At 43.7% G+C, this 14,802-nt stretch overlaps 1 protein-coding gene across 2 annotated transcripts; it reads left to right on the forward strand.

Annotated features, from left to right (window-relative positions):
* The first annotated feature begins 1,150 nt into the window (after nt 1-1,150).
* Nucleotides 1,151-14,580, forward strand: GCNT1 (glucosaminyl (N-acetyl) transferase 1). 2 transcript variants are annotated; one of them, XM_072860491.1, is made up of 3 exons: nt 1,151-1,217; nt 11,699-11,834; nt 12,246-14,580. In XM_072860491.1, the coding sequence occupies exon 3, from the start codon at nt 12,381-12,383 to the stop codon at nt 13,659-13,661; it is 1,281 nt and encodes a 426-aa protein (XP_072716592.1). In that variant the 5' UTR covers nt 1,151-1,217; nt 11,699-11,834; nt 12,246-12,380; the 3' UTR covers nt 13,662-14,580. The 2 variants fall into 2 exon arrangements, with proteins under 2 accessions (XP_072716592.1, XP_072716591.1); XM_072860490.1 differs by lacking the exon at nt 1,151-1,217 and adding an exon at nt 3,078-3,221.
* Nucleotides 14,581-14,802: the final 222 nt, after the last annotated feature.

A 14,802-nucleotide genomic window follows, 5' to 3' on the forward strand; every position in this document is an offset into this window, starting at 1 on the left:
CACAAAAACTCAGACAAGTGATCTTTTGAAAAGATTAGCAGAGAAGCTGTTAACATTACAAAATGCTAGACCACTGTCTGGCTTTTCAGAAAAAGGAAACTTTTACTTCCTTAAAACTGGTAAAATTGAGAAGATACAAGAATGAGCAGTAAGCATTAGGTTTAAAAAATTATTTGCAGCTGAAACTTTTGACAGAGCATAAAAAACCTAAGGTCTTTAAAAATGTTCTGTATTCGTTAAGTTTTCCAAGAAAAAGCCTAAAAGCCTGGAGGCTGCTGTCAAATGACAAATGAGATACTAATATTAATTTAGAGCAAGCATACCTATGAGACAGATGTCCTCCCAGTGGAAATATATTTAAGCTGTATTCTCCTGCACCATAACTATGTAAGTTTAGCCTTGCACAGAAAACTGTTCTTGAAACTTTCTCAGTTCTGTTGTTTGTATGCCTTGTTCTCACTGGACTGTTGGTCTTATGACAGCTATAAAATATTCGTGTACAAATTGATTTCATGCAAACCAGTCATGATTTACAACAAAATCATTTATGTATTTTAAATTTCCCATATTTGTGACTTGCTTTTTGTTCGCTTTTGCCTATATTTTGTCTCTACGTTCCACTTTTTCCATTGTTTTATTTAATTCCTCTATGTGTACTTCCAAAATTGTGAATGACATCTCTTTTTTTTCTTTTTTACTTTATTTTGTTTCACAGCTGCCATACAGTCACATCTCTTACTGGTCTATCACATAGCAAGAAGGTCAGCTTGTGGACTCTATCATCTTCATATTCCAGCCTCAAGGTTAGAACAGCGAAAACCAGGTGCAAACCCACTTCATCCATTTTCTTTAAGGATCAGCCAACAAAAACTATCCGTGAAAGAAACCAGAACTGAAACATAGTCCTTGAAATTTCACAAAGCTGCAATACACAAATGATGAGTCTCTGCCAGCATGGTCAGCCAAGGATCACAACCTCTCTAATCATGTCAGTTTACGAAGAACTCCGCTTTCTACCTGTGCAAAAGTTAGAGAATAACAGACTTCTGAACTTCAGCTATCTACCTGAAATAACTAATTTCAGTAATGACTTTAATGCTTTTTCTTTTTTTTTTCTCTCCACAGGAAGTAGTTGTTAGAGGGTACTTTCTGTTGCTGCAGCAATATACATCAACTCTGGTGCTTTGCTTATTTTGCTTCTTTGCATCTGTAGCTGTGTAAGTAATTAAGGTGGGGAGAATGAAAAACAATGAAAGAAAACATCTGCCCCCAAAGCGTACCCAATTCACTCTCTTAAGAACACTTGGTGTTCAGCTCTACTGTTACCACTTCTTGTACTGCAAAGGCAATACTGCCATGCTTTGCAGCCAGTTTAGCAAGAGAACAAATACTTAAATTTACGCTACGTGTGACTTAATGTTCTAATTTACATGCAAGACCAACAAGATACAGTCATCGGCTGTAATCATAAACCATTACTCTCCATGGGAAAAACAAGTAGGAAATCTTGACACCTCCCCCCAGATTTCTCACTCCTGTTGGAAACTTCTGTTACCAACCTCTACTGGGTTTACAGAGGAAAGGCCTTTTTAGTATGGTGCTCCATCAGAAGTTCAGCCCTGTAAATAACAGACACACTAGAAAGACCCCTTTTTTTTCCCCACCTGTCAGGAAAAAGGGAGGACTGCCAAGCTAGCATGTAGTTATACACTACTTCTCTACCCAGAAGGTACATATATAATGAAAATTTTCTTGACAACATGACGCTGCAGATTTGAGGTCTTGCAGTCCATTCCCAAACCAACCTGTCTGATCTAAGTGGTGACATGTGGAGGCAATTCTGCCTTCTCCTGGCAGTGACAGCCTTGAAACCAAATCTTCTCATTTTCTCGTTAGCTTTCAGCCCCTTGATGCTGCCTGCTGTGCAGACACTTGAACCTCCAGTGGGAGCTCACAACTAGGACGAGGAAAGGACAGGAGAGTCCTTTAGGCGTGCCTCGATCTGCCAGATCATACTGAACTCCAGATAATGCTGATGTGCAGGGATTCTTGGGGAATGCTGCAAGCACTGCTCAAGCTGCTGCAGGCTGTGGCACTTGGGGTTTTTTAATGAGGAAGATGCTTTCTTTGAACTTCCCATTTCCTTGGAATTTAATTTTCTGTTTTAAGTACTTTGATAACATATTAAGAAGCTGCCTGGCCCTAAGCTCCACCTCCATGTTTCACAGCTCTCCAAACCTTGTCGAGTATGTTTATCGTCGGGCAGACATTTGGTGGGGCAAAGTGAACAACAAATCGAAGTCTTCCTCAGGCTCTGTCTAGCCACGCTTTTCTTTTCACCGCTGGAAGTTTCGTATCCGGCTTCACAGCCAGGCCTGCTCCCTTCCTACCCCTCCCCGCTCTTCCGCCGCTCGGTTTTTCCACTCACTGACCCATTTAAAGCACATCCGTCCCCAAAAGGCGGATGGGCAGCCCGGCAGCGCGGCGCCAGGTGGGCACTGCACACCCACATCTGCAGGAGCCCCGGCCCCGCTGGGTCCCCGCTGGGGACAAACGCGCGGCTGCCACAACCCACCCAAGCCCATTCAGCGCCGTCGCGGTGACTTTCCCCCTCGCCCCCGGCGAGGCACCCAGGGCGGGCTGCCACGCCGCACAGCCGCCGGAGGGTTGTGGTCGTTCGGGGCGATGCCCTGCGGATGTTGCCTCCTCCTGAGGGGCCAGGCCGTCCGCCGGGGTGGCCCGGGGAACCGTGAGAAAGCCCTTTGTCGCCACGAGCCGCAGAGGAGTTGCCCGCGCTCCGCCCTACGTGGGTTTCAGCGTTGCCGGCACTGCCAGGGGAAGCCTTAAAAAAGGGAAAAAATGCCAAAGAAGAGCGGTTGCAAAAGGGGCTGGGGACAGCCCGGCACTGTCGCCGTGCGGGACGGGGCGGGCGGGAGTGAGGCGAGGCAGGGGCGGGACGCGGCCAGCGACGCCGGGCGCCGCGCAGCGACGGGCCGGGCCGGGCCGGGCCGGGCCGGTGGGTGGGTGGGTGTTGCCGGGGGAGGCGGGGCGCGGGGCGGGGGCCGGGCGGGGGCCGGGAGCCCAGCGCCGGGCGGCGCAGGCGGGGAACGTGCCGCTCCGCTGCCGGGGCGCGCTGCCTGCCCCGGGGCGCCTCCCCGCCGCGCCGCGACACGCCGAGCCGCGCCGTGCCGTGCCGAGCGGGAGCAGCCGCGGCCCCGCAGGTGGGTGCTGCGGGCGGGCCGGGAGCGGCGCGGCCCCGGAGCGGGCGGCGGCTCGGGCCGGGTGCGAGCATCGCTCTTCCCGGGGGCCTCCTCCGTGCCCTGCGGAGCGGCGCAGCGCTCCGGCAGCCGCGGGAGCGCCGGGCAGGTGCCGCACTGGAGGGCAGGGGAGGCGCAGCTGCTGTGCCTCTCTCCTCCTTCTCTTGTTTCTGCTCCTCTTTACTTTCTTTCCCTCTTTCTGTCCTTCCCGTCTTTCCTTTCGTCCTCTCCCCTCTTTCTTTTACTTTTCTTTCTCTGCTTATCTTCCCCCTTCTCTCTCTCTCCCCCCCCTCTTTCTTACCTTCCCTTTCTTTTCTTTCGCCTCTTTTCTTCTCCCTTTTCTCTTTTCTCTTCCCTCCCCCTTTACTTTTTCCTCTTCTTTCCTTTTCCCTTCCCTCTTCTCTCCCCCCCCTCTCTTCTCCCTCTTCTTTACATGTCCCCTTTCTTTTTCTTCCCTTCCTTCCCCCTTCTCCTCCCCTTCCCTTCCTCCCTTCGCCTTTTCCCGCGGCAGTGCATGCAGGGGAGCCCAGGGCAGGCTGTTGGTCTCGGGTGTGCTGGGTTGGTGTGAAATCTGTTAGCAAGCACAGGGTTCAGGGGACATTTGATGTTCCTGAGGTGTTGCAGTCCTGGCGTGTGGCTTTTTTTTTTTTTCCCCCGTTAAACTTGCTAGAACTGGGAAAACCCTGAAGAAACCTCCTTTTTTTCAGAACAGCAAAGCTGTTTAGACGGTTGTAAATAGTTTTCTGTGACCCAAGTTGGGTGGGAGGACTCAGAAGCCTGACAGGCGGCTCAGTTACGCTCTGGCTTTGCCTCCTTTCAGTGTTGCTCAGAAAAGTAGATTTCTTTGTGGGAAAGGGGAGGCGTGGCAGTAGGAGGGAATTGCCGTTTGGAGTCTGCAATTTTACATTTCTTTTTAAATGGAATATGAGGTGGGCGACCTCAAAGCTGGCACGAATGACAGAGTCAGAAATGGTAGTAAGAGGGGACAAATCTAGCATTTCAGTCTATCGACTTCAACTTGAAAATTCTTGTGAAAAATAATGCAGTATTTGGAGCTCAAGTTGGAGCTCACTTACAACGGTATATTGCTTTTGAAAGTAGGTGTATACGAAGGAAAACACTACTTCTGTTTTGTCTCCTCAGTGATTCTCTATAGTAAACATAAGTTATCAGTATCATCTCTTTCCTGTGACTCTGAATTACCCCTATCTGGGGTAATACTTCTTTCCTGAGGCCAGAAGAGTCAGAAGTTGCTTAAAAAACCCGATGAATACCTTTGCCAAGTCTGCTCTCTTTTTTCTAACTTAAGCGAAATGCACTGGGGAACATACAAGCTGAAGGTTTATAGTCTGCTGTGCTGAGAATACGGTGATTTACTGAGCAAAATCCTGCTCTCCAAATTTGTTGCTGCAGTGGAAAACCCACTGCTAGTCTTATGAAAAGATTTAATTTTGTTTTTCTAATAATCTCCTCCTGGTTTTCCTTTGGATTCCAACATAATCCAAAAGTTCTCCACTTACTTTGGTTCAGAAGCTCCTGAAACTTGAAAACACCTAACTTTATCAACCTAGAATTCTGTCTTAGAAAAGGTGGAAAAAGGTAATTCCACAGGAATGTAGCATGCCCAACTAGTACAACCGAAATAACTTGTCCTATTAGGTTTACTTCATAGCTCCAGGGAAACTACTTCTTGCTCTGTGAAGCATTATTATACGCAGGATAATTGTGGCACTAGTAGAGATGCTTACTAAACCAAACAGAAACCTCATCACATCTCAGAAAACTGTGATAGGTTATCTCAGAAAGCTGTTTGCACCCACCAGACAAGAACATTGTAAATCATAACAAAAACTATGTGTTTGGTAACTGTGTTACCAAAACGTTCCGAGGTGTGGATTCTCCTATCACAATCTCACATATTGTTGTCGATTAGATTTTAAAGCCACCTTTTGTTTATCTTTTTGAGGGGTGGAAGGATTAGCCTGTTTTCCTGCTGAAAAATCATGTAAGGAAGGGGGTAAGAGGTGGCAATTCTCACCCAGTATAAAGTTTCCATGATGACAGTGAAAGTTACCCATTGCTGATGGTACATACAGCACTATAAACTATAATATGTGGGGTTTTTCCTGTCTTTTTTGTGTATTTTGCAACAGAACTTACTTTCCAGGTAGAAAGTAAGCTCAAGTTGGAGCTCACTTATAACGGTATATTGCTTTTGAAAGTAGGTGTATACAAAAGAAAATACTACTACTTTGTCTCCTCAGTGATTCTCTATAGTAAACATCAGTTATCAGCATCATCTCTTTCCTGTGACTCTGAATTACCCCTGTCTGGGGTAATACTTCTTTCCTGAGGCCAGAAGAGTCAAAAGTCTTACTTTCCTTAGACAATAAAAAGTTGTATTTTTGAACTGTATTTTTATGTGCCATTGTCTTGCAGGTCAGATTAAACCCATCTCACCTGAAGTGAACAGTGAAAAAAAACCAAACCATATAGTACCTCTTAAGCTGTAGATTTAAAGTAGGAAGTATTATTTTACTGACTTGCACAACAGACTTAAAACTGTGCACCTAAGCATGATGCTGATCCTTGTTAGTCCTCTAACTACAGGAGACATCTGTTCTTTTCAGAGGAGGTTTTTGCTGCTGGTCTTATTTGTCCTTTAGCTCACTGATAAACTGTAACTGTAGGCATGGCTTTAAAACATTGGCTTCTATATAGGGCTAAAGAAAATCTCCTCAGAATATTTTAAGTGTTGTGCTTGAAGAAGGATCCAAGTACTCAAAAATTTGACAGTCTCTTCCTCCCTCCATGAGATTTAGTTGTGGTTTAATGATACTACCTTTCCTGTAACAGTCTGCCACTGTGTCCCATTCTGAAATACAGCATTATCACAAGGCAGCAATTAGCAAAATTCTGTAGGGGCGTAAGGAGTGCAGCGACTGCTCTATTCCTGGTGAAATTATAGTTCCTACTTTAGAATAATGTGAAAAAAATAGATATGCATTTTATTTTGAAGTAGCCAATGTGTACCAATTATCTTGATGAACACCAGCCAGTTGTACTGGGTGTTAAATTGGACAATATTTCTTTAAAGATTTTGTGTTTTTTTTTGTTTTGGGGTTTGTGAGTGTACTTTCAGTGTTAGTTACCTTGAAGTAAAACATATCTTTTCATCAGTACTAAGAGTCACAGACTTCTCAAGGTAGGAACTGGCCACCGAATTACTTTGCCATAACAGCTTTACTTTCCTCAGTTGAAATTTCTTACTGTTATAGCTCTGCCTGTGGGACCTCTAAGGACAGACATGAACGCAAATGGGAATCAGGCTTTGAACTGTTCTGAGGAAGATTTACTTGATGCAGTAGTACAAGAGAGTACTAGAAAGGCTACTAAAACTTACATTTTTTCAATGCCATTTTACACACTGACACATACGTTCATGTGGGGTTTACTCATTTTTTAAGAGAGAAAGAATTTAGTGTGTCAGATTCCTGACATTTAAACATAAGATCTCCAAATAACCCAGAGGTTTGAATTTATTTTCATACTTCCCCCCCAAAAAAAAAAAACCAGCTATCTACTTTTAGCTGCTCTCACTGTTTAATCTCCGTGTAGTGGTAGGTGTAGCAGTACTAGTCGTTTGTGGAGTTTTGTTTAAAGCTGCCTTCTAAGCTAACAAGGGACTAGAAAAAAAACTGTGGGTATTTTTCCTATAAAAAGGAACTGTCTTTTTCATTATTGGGTTTTTTTAAGCAGCTCTGAAGGAAAAGCCCTGCTCTTGCAGGGTGTTGTCAATGAGCAGCCAATTGCACCCACGTGGAACCCTGCTGCTGCCTCTGCATGACTTTCAGAATTAAGGTCTTAGTCCCATAAAGTCTAATGGTAACCCAAATACTCAGCTTATGACCAATTCTTATTTTCAGTAAGACTGAAGACTATCTAACGGAACAAACATGAGTACTTTCATTCAGTTACAGGCGTATCTACTTTCAAGATCGTGCTGTTTGATATCATGGAAATGCTGAGTAAATGTGACTCTGCTCTGTGTCTGGCAGATCTCTGCAGATAACGCTGCGTCTGTGCAGGCTGTCTTTGTGCTTATGCATGTTTGTGTTTATGCAAGCTGCTTACGCTTTAAAAATCACTTCCTCATCAGAATGAATGTTCTGCATAACTGAACCTGAATGGAAGCAGGTTAATTGTAATAACTGCTTGCAGGACACGTATGCTTTGAAGCATCGTGGATATGCCCTGGTAATAGTCAAGGACTTTGCAGGAAATCCACCCTCAGTGGAGGGTGGTCTTCTGAAGTGTTGAGGAAAAGTTTCGTATCTCAGGTGGAATTTGTGAATGGGGAAAGAGAACAGCAAGGATCTGGTCAACACCTGCTCACTTACTATTCTCAGGGGTAGCTGAAGTTTCCTAATATCTTCCCTCCCTCCGAGGCAAGAAAAGGGAAAAATAAGTCAGTTCTGACTCTCACTTCCCACCCATCAAAACAATTACTGGTCTCCTGGCCCATCCCAACTACCACTTCAGAGGTGGGTGTACTCAGCACTACATTTTCCGCTTGGCTTTTCTTCAATCCATTTCTGTAAAAACAAAAATCTCAGGTTGTCATGAATGGATGTAGGATATTAATGCAGCTGCCAGGAAGTTTTCAAATACCTTTGTAAAGCTTTGATTAAAAGTTGATCTGTCTGTGGACATTAATAGAGGCCTGCGTAATGTTCACGTTGCTGGGTCGTCTCCTCTCCACAAGTCACCAAAGCAACTTACAAGAGAACAACCATCACTGTCTACTTCCTCTGGTATTTGTTAGAGGAAGCAGAATAGGAGGAAAAATGAAGGGAAGGAGCTGGGTGCGCGTTAGTTTGGCAGCCCACAAGGCTGAGAGAGTCGTAACACCAGAACATTGCAGCTAAGCCTGCAAGACCTATCAGATCTTCCCTGCTTTTGTTATTACTGGTTTTGACCTCCTGACAGACTCTGTGATACCACCTAACTCTAAGCTCTTTCCTGCCTTTCTATCAGTCTTTCACAAGATTTATGGGCTGCTGAAGTACGCCAAAGTACTTTCTTACCCTCTACCTACCCCCTTCTGAACTTCTGGTGCTGATACTGGCCTGTGGTGTATTTTGGAGGCTACAGTGCTTCCTTTTGGGTGCTGAATCAGTGTTTAACATCTTGCCTCAACAGTTTTTCCATTGATGTGAGAAAAGACTGAAGTGCAAAAATCAAAAGACAGCTGATTTTTTTTGTTCTTGTGCCACCAGCCCGTAATGATTTTCATCTTATCATGAGATGGGTCTGTGTACCATTTCACAGCAAGCCCTAACTGCTTTTTCCAAGGAAAAAAATATACTTAGCATAAAAATGTATAGCAATTGCTTAAATACAAAAAATATTTACTTAGTTTATGGTTTCACTCTGCTCTCTAAACTACTTCAGCCAGGACAGGGGAGGGCGATGCGTTTTACATGAGCTGGCACGAGGGAGGCCCTGCGACGCCTGAGAACCGGGAATCCCGTTTTCCCAATCCCGACACCGTAACTCAGGCAAAACGAATAGTCCCAGAGAGCAGTGCCAGCCTAGTCTAACACTGATTAGAGGCTGCCATTGCTTTTAACCTCGTTAAGGAAAAGATGCATCTCTCACTCTCAGCCATACCAGTCCAAACAAGAGCCTAAAACCCGGAGCCCGGCTTTGCTGGACTGCGGTGGGGTGAGCAGAGACTCCCAGAGCGCCGCAGGGCTGGCGGCTCCCTGTGGCAGGTCTGTCAGGGCAGGGCCTGGCAGCCAGGCCCGTCCCATCGCCCCAGCCAGGAGCAGGGCAGCGGGGGCGGCACAGGGCCAGCCCTGGCATCGGGCACCTCCCTGGGGATGGGGACAGGCTGAGGCCGGGCTGGGACTTGGGCCCAGCTTGTCAGGGCCCGTGGCCAGGCTGTGGGGGCTGGAGACCGGCCTTGCTATGGCATCGCTGGGGCAGGGGCCGGTGGCCCTGGGAGGCTGAAGTGGGGCCATGGGGGAGCTTGGAGGGGGCTGGTTGGAGCTGTGAAGGCCTATTAGAGCCCTTGGGGCCTTGCCGGTGGCCATGAGAGCTGACGGCAGAGAGCTCCCAGAGGCTGGCTGGTTGGTTCTGCTGTGGTACCCCTCTCGGCCCGACGTGCGGCCAGCAGAGATGGGAGTGGGGCTGCTCCTTCCACCAGCAGCAGGTCGTGGTATTGGACCAGTTGCACAGTGAAACTGCAGCCGAAGAGGTCTGCTGTGCTGGCGGCGAAAGGCTGGTTTCCATGTTGCTGGGCTGGCGAGGCACGTGCCCTTCGTCAGGGCTGGTGTAGCAGCGCTCTGCCAGCTCTGCGCCCTCGCAAATACCGTCTTTCTTAGGACCAGCCCTGTTGTGTGGATATAAGGGTCCTTGCTAATAGCACTGCCATTACATGCTGCAGCTCCAGTCCAGCCTGTCTGTATAAAAAAACCTCCACCTGAACTTTGGCCTCCCTCGGAGCTGTGGTATAATCCTGGAAAACTGTTTTGTTTGTTTTTTTCTGTGAAGTCTTAGGTTTCTTGTGGGTTTTTCTGTTTGTTTTTAAGGATGGGTGAAGCCACACTTAACTGAAATCACCTGCTGAGCTGGGCTCGGAGGGTGCTGCTCCCCTCTGTCCGTGGCCGCAGCTGTTCTTTAATGAAGATTATTCTCCTTCAGTTCTTTTGGCATAAGTACCCATGTAGTCTATTGCTGACTTGTTTCAGTCAGTAGCATGGGTCAGCTTAATAATTCAGCATGTAGTGTTAACACAAGTTTATATAGTAACCAGGTAAAGACATTGTTAACAAAATCAGCTGTTTTACAATAGCACCTTTACAGTAATATAGAAGTTAAATCAGAACCTGACTTTTACCAAAACATCTCCCAAACTGCCAGGTAATAAGTGCGTGTTTCACAGATGAATAAACTAAGAGGCAGATGATCCAAGTGATTTGCCCTCGGACATAGAAGAGGTTCCAGAAGTGGAGACTTAAACTAGGTGTAGTAATCCTTCTTTCCATAAGGTCTATTTAAATGGAGAACACTAGTATCTATTAGAAATCAAGTTGAAATTATCTTGGGTTTGTGTTTAGTCGTACCGTACAGTTTGTATACAGCAGTGAAGAATAATTTTGGCAGGAAAGAGAGAAGCAGGCAGCTAACTCAACCTTTGTTCCAACTCCTCCAAATACCAGCAGCTACTATAAATTTCCCCTTTTAATGACTACTGCATCAGAAATACAGGCTCTGACTTGAGGAGGAGGCACTAAAAGAAGGAAGCGGGTCAAGTACATAACTTCTGCAACTGAACTTCAGTTGAGAGCAAGACCAAGGCTGCAGCATGAAGTCTTTTATCTGTGGCTGCGGAAACCTCCCTCCTGTTCTCCCACAGTGCAAAGTACTGCCTCTGACACCGCATTCTCTAGTGTGCACACTAAAGCTATGCAGAGCTTGAGAAAAATATGTTAAAAGCTTTACTGAATGCAGTCTGAAGCTATGTTAATGAGTATTCTAGGCTCATAAAACCTTATAAAACAAAACCCAGGTATATTATTAGATTAAAGGTACCAAACCTTTCCATATCCTGTAAAGGTCAGCTTTTGCAAAGAATGGCATATGATCAAGTTTTAGGACTTTTTAGAAAAAGATTTGCAAGCATAAACAAATAGTAACTTATTGTTAAGACTGTTCAGAGGAAGTAGCATATCAGTGAGAGAAATTTGATTGTGAGGAAAAACCTCCATCATAAGATAAGAGCCATGTTTACATGTAAAGGTTTGCATATCTCTCATTTTGGTATAATGGAAACGCAGGGTCTGCTTATTCTCAGCTCAAAACAATACAGGAATTGTACCCAGCTGGGTGTACAAGACCTTTCTGAAAGAGATTCTTTATCCTGCCTTCAACTAAGTTTTATTCTAAAATAGGATCAGGAAAGACTTCTTAGCAAGCTTTATTCTTTGGAAATTGTAGAAGGTGAAGACCACAATGGTAGCTTTCGATTAAGGCTCTGTCTCCCTGCATTGTGAAGAAGAGGGAGGGGGTGGCAATCCTCTTGAAGTGTGTGTTACTCCACAATGCTAGTGCTCCTGTAAAAACTGAGAATAGGATTAAATAGTAGTGCTAACTCTCATCCTAAAGAAAGAAGGATTCCAGCATCTGTCAGCTAAAGCTTCACAAATATATTTGAAGTACATTTTATGTTCTAGAAAAGTCTTCATTTCCAAGTTGGCAGGCAGAAAACAGTAATTTTAGGGGTAGCCAGTATCACAAACTTCATCCTATGGAAATATATACTTGGTAGAGATTATGGAGACTATCATATAGTCTGAATCATAACTCTGAAACTATCGTAACTCTGAAAGTTGAGGAGCTATGCTTTGCTAATTTCTTCTTCCCCTTCTCATCAGATCTTTCCCGATGGTATTTCTAAGCTCATCTGCAGGATGTTGAAGAGACTGTGTCTCACATAAAAACCTTGAAAGGCTTCAGGGACTGCTTTCTCAGTGAGAAGATAAAGCATGGCTAGCATCCAGGAAGTGAGTGGTAAGTTATAATTATGATGAGATCTATGTCACTGCTGAAGTGAGTATAAAACATTCTTGTCAAACTCTGAAGCATGAATTAACATCAAATACCTGCTTCTCAGTAACGTGTCTGACTTACTGGCTTTAATTTTGTCAGATGCAGCTGAATCAGCTCTGTTTTCTTACTGAACTTCAGTTTGTAGTCTTAGTACTACAGAAATAGTGTCTCATGAAAACTATTGGCCTCTCCCAGACTTTTTCTAGAAAAATAAACTGATTTTATTCATTAATTTCTACTTTTCAACAGAATATTTTTGTCTGAACTATTCACCTTTTTACTGTCACTAAATAAAAATGTAATTATTAACTGGTAATTTTTTAAGGAAACCTTTTAGTCTTTGAATGACAGTCATATTTCTTTTTATTTTAGGATTTTTCCTTCTGTCTCCCTGACAAACTCACCAAATTCCTGAGAAACACAAACTTTTTTCTGAAGTTGTTGAAGCTGATATTAGCAGAGTGGAGGGCAATTTTTTTAGCCCTGCAAAGCTACCTGGTATTTGAAATGCTGAAGAGGAAATTACGGTTTTGCCACAACTCGTTCTTCAGGCTTTTCTTGGGTCTAACTCTTATTTTAGTAATCATTTCAGTTTTGAAAGTTAACCAGAAACAAGACTTCTTAAATCGGAGACATCTAGAGCTGACAAAAGAAGATCCTATTGGTAATATTAACTGCACCAAGATTATAGAGGGGGATATAGAAGAAATTCAAAAGGTAAAGCTTGAGACGTTGTCAGTGTCATTTAAGAAACGCCCTAGACTAACAACAAATGATTATATTAACATGACAGCAGACTGTGCCTCCTTCACCAAGACTAGGAAATACATTATGGAACCTCTCAGCAATGAAGAAGCAGAATTTCCAATTGCCTACTCAGTAGTGGTTTATCACAAAATTGAGATGCTTGATAGACTTCTAAGATCAATCTATGCCCCTCAGAATTTTTACTGCATTCATGTTGACAAAAAGTCTCCAGAATCTTTTTTTGCTGCTGTGAAGGGAATAGTCTCGTGTTTTGATAATGTCTTTATTTCCAGCCAGTTAGAGAGTGTTGTATATGCTTCATGGAGCAGGGTACAGGCAGACATTAACTGCATGAAAGATCTCTACAGAAGAAGTTCAGACTGGAAATACCTAATAAACCTCTGTGGCATGGACTTTCCTATAAAGACCAACCAAGAAATAGTAGAGAAATTAAAAGCCCTTAAAGGTGAAAACAGCTTGGAAACAGAAAAAATGCCTCTTCATAAAGAAGTAAGGTGGAAAAAACACCATGAGATTATTGATGGTAAAATAAAGAACACAGGCATAGACAAACAACTACCACCTCTTAGTACTCCAATTTTTTCTGGTAGTGCCTATTTTGTAGTTAGCAGAAGATTTGTAGCATATGTATTAGAAAGCAGCAAAATACTTAAGTTCATTGAGTGGGCAAAAGACACTTACAGCCCAGATGAGTACCTGTGGGCAACAATTCAGAGAATCCCTGAAGTCCCAGGTGCAGTTTCTTCTAGTGAGAAGTACGACGTTTCTGACATGAATGCACTGGCCAGGTTTGTCAAGTGGCAGTACTTTGAAGGTGATGTGTCCAAAGGTGCACCCTACCCACCATGCAATGGAGTTCACGTTCGCTCTGTCTGTATTTTTGGGGTAGGAGACCTGAACTGGATGCTACGAAACCACCACTTCTTTGCTAATAAATTTGACACTGATGTTGACCCTTTTGCAGTAAAATGTTTGGAAGAGTATTTGCGAGACAAAGCTTTGTATCTGAAAAAGAACTGAACTTCTGCATGCTCCTGTTATGAAACATAGGTACAAATAGTATACAGCTATGTACTTTAACATGTAACACTGATGGTGTTGATGCTGATGATGGGTATAACAGTTCTCACCATGTTGGTATGGTGGTAATGACGCCCTCCCTGCCTTGTCGATGGACAAGGGGGAGAGAACGCATGTCTCAAGTGAAGATGGGGATGCCTGTGTTGCACACTGAGGCTTAGAACTTTGGGTACAAAATCGAAGACAGCAATTTTTGGAAGACCAACTATTTCGAATATTTATTATCTAAAAGGTGTAATTAATGGACTTCCTTTGGCTAAACGATTTCTTTTAAGGCTTGGAAAATGCATGTTGTTCATGGTTATTCCTCAGTTTTTTCCCCATGAATGTAATGCTAGCTGGAAGGGAAGGATGAAGAGGGGGATAAAAAAAGGAAAAAAGCAGCTGGGCTGCACAGACTTCATACTGAGTACTGAAAGATCTCAGGAAAATAACATTAGGATTGATCTGAAAACTATACAAAAGGGAATATATCAAAGCCAGCTATCATCATTTAACTTAAATCTGATTGCTGTAGGTCTGTAATATGTAATTCTTAATCCTCCTAAAAATTTCATCTTCAGCATGGAGTATTAAGGACTTGTGTTTAAATTTTTGTAGCCAAATCTTGCTTTTGTACTCTTACACTCCCCTGCTAATGTGATACAAAGTTTATACACTAGTTTGTAATGACATCTTCTCAGGGAAACTTCAGGTTTGTGCCTGGTGAGTTAGACTTGTAATTTTACAGTTCTTACTGTATCAGGAGTCTTGCTTTTGGATCCAAAATGACTCAAGTTTCTCAAAAACTTAAGAGAACTTCAGTAGTGTCTAAATGTGACTGATGGAACTGCTGATTTCTGCTTCCTGACAAGCTCAACTTGCATTCCAGATTCTTTTGAGTATGCAAAAATAAAGTTATTTTTCTAAATGATATTGCCTCTTCCTACAATTAAAGTCCTTCTAAAAGGACCACCAAAAAATCCTAATGATGAAGACCTAAAATGCTTTTACTGTAGGTTGCCATACACAACTGAAGGTGCAGCTGAGACAAGTCCTACCTTTCCTCCATATGTTCATTCACTCGTGTCTATGCTTGTTT

This window comes from Ciconia boyciana, chromosome 4, assembly GCF_034638445.1.
Source record: "Ciconia boyciana chromosome 4, ASM3463844v1, whole genome shotgun sequence".
Lineage (NCBI taxonomy): Eukaryota > Metazoa > Chordata > Aves > Ciconiiformes > Ciconiidae > Ciconia > Ciconia boyciana.

Coding starts and splice junctions, on each gene's coding strand:
- GCNT1 (XM_072860491.1), top strand. CDS start 12,381: ATGCTGAAGAGGAAATTACGGTTTTGCCACAACTCGTTCTTCAGGCTT.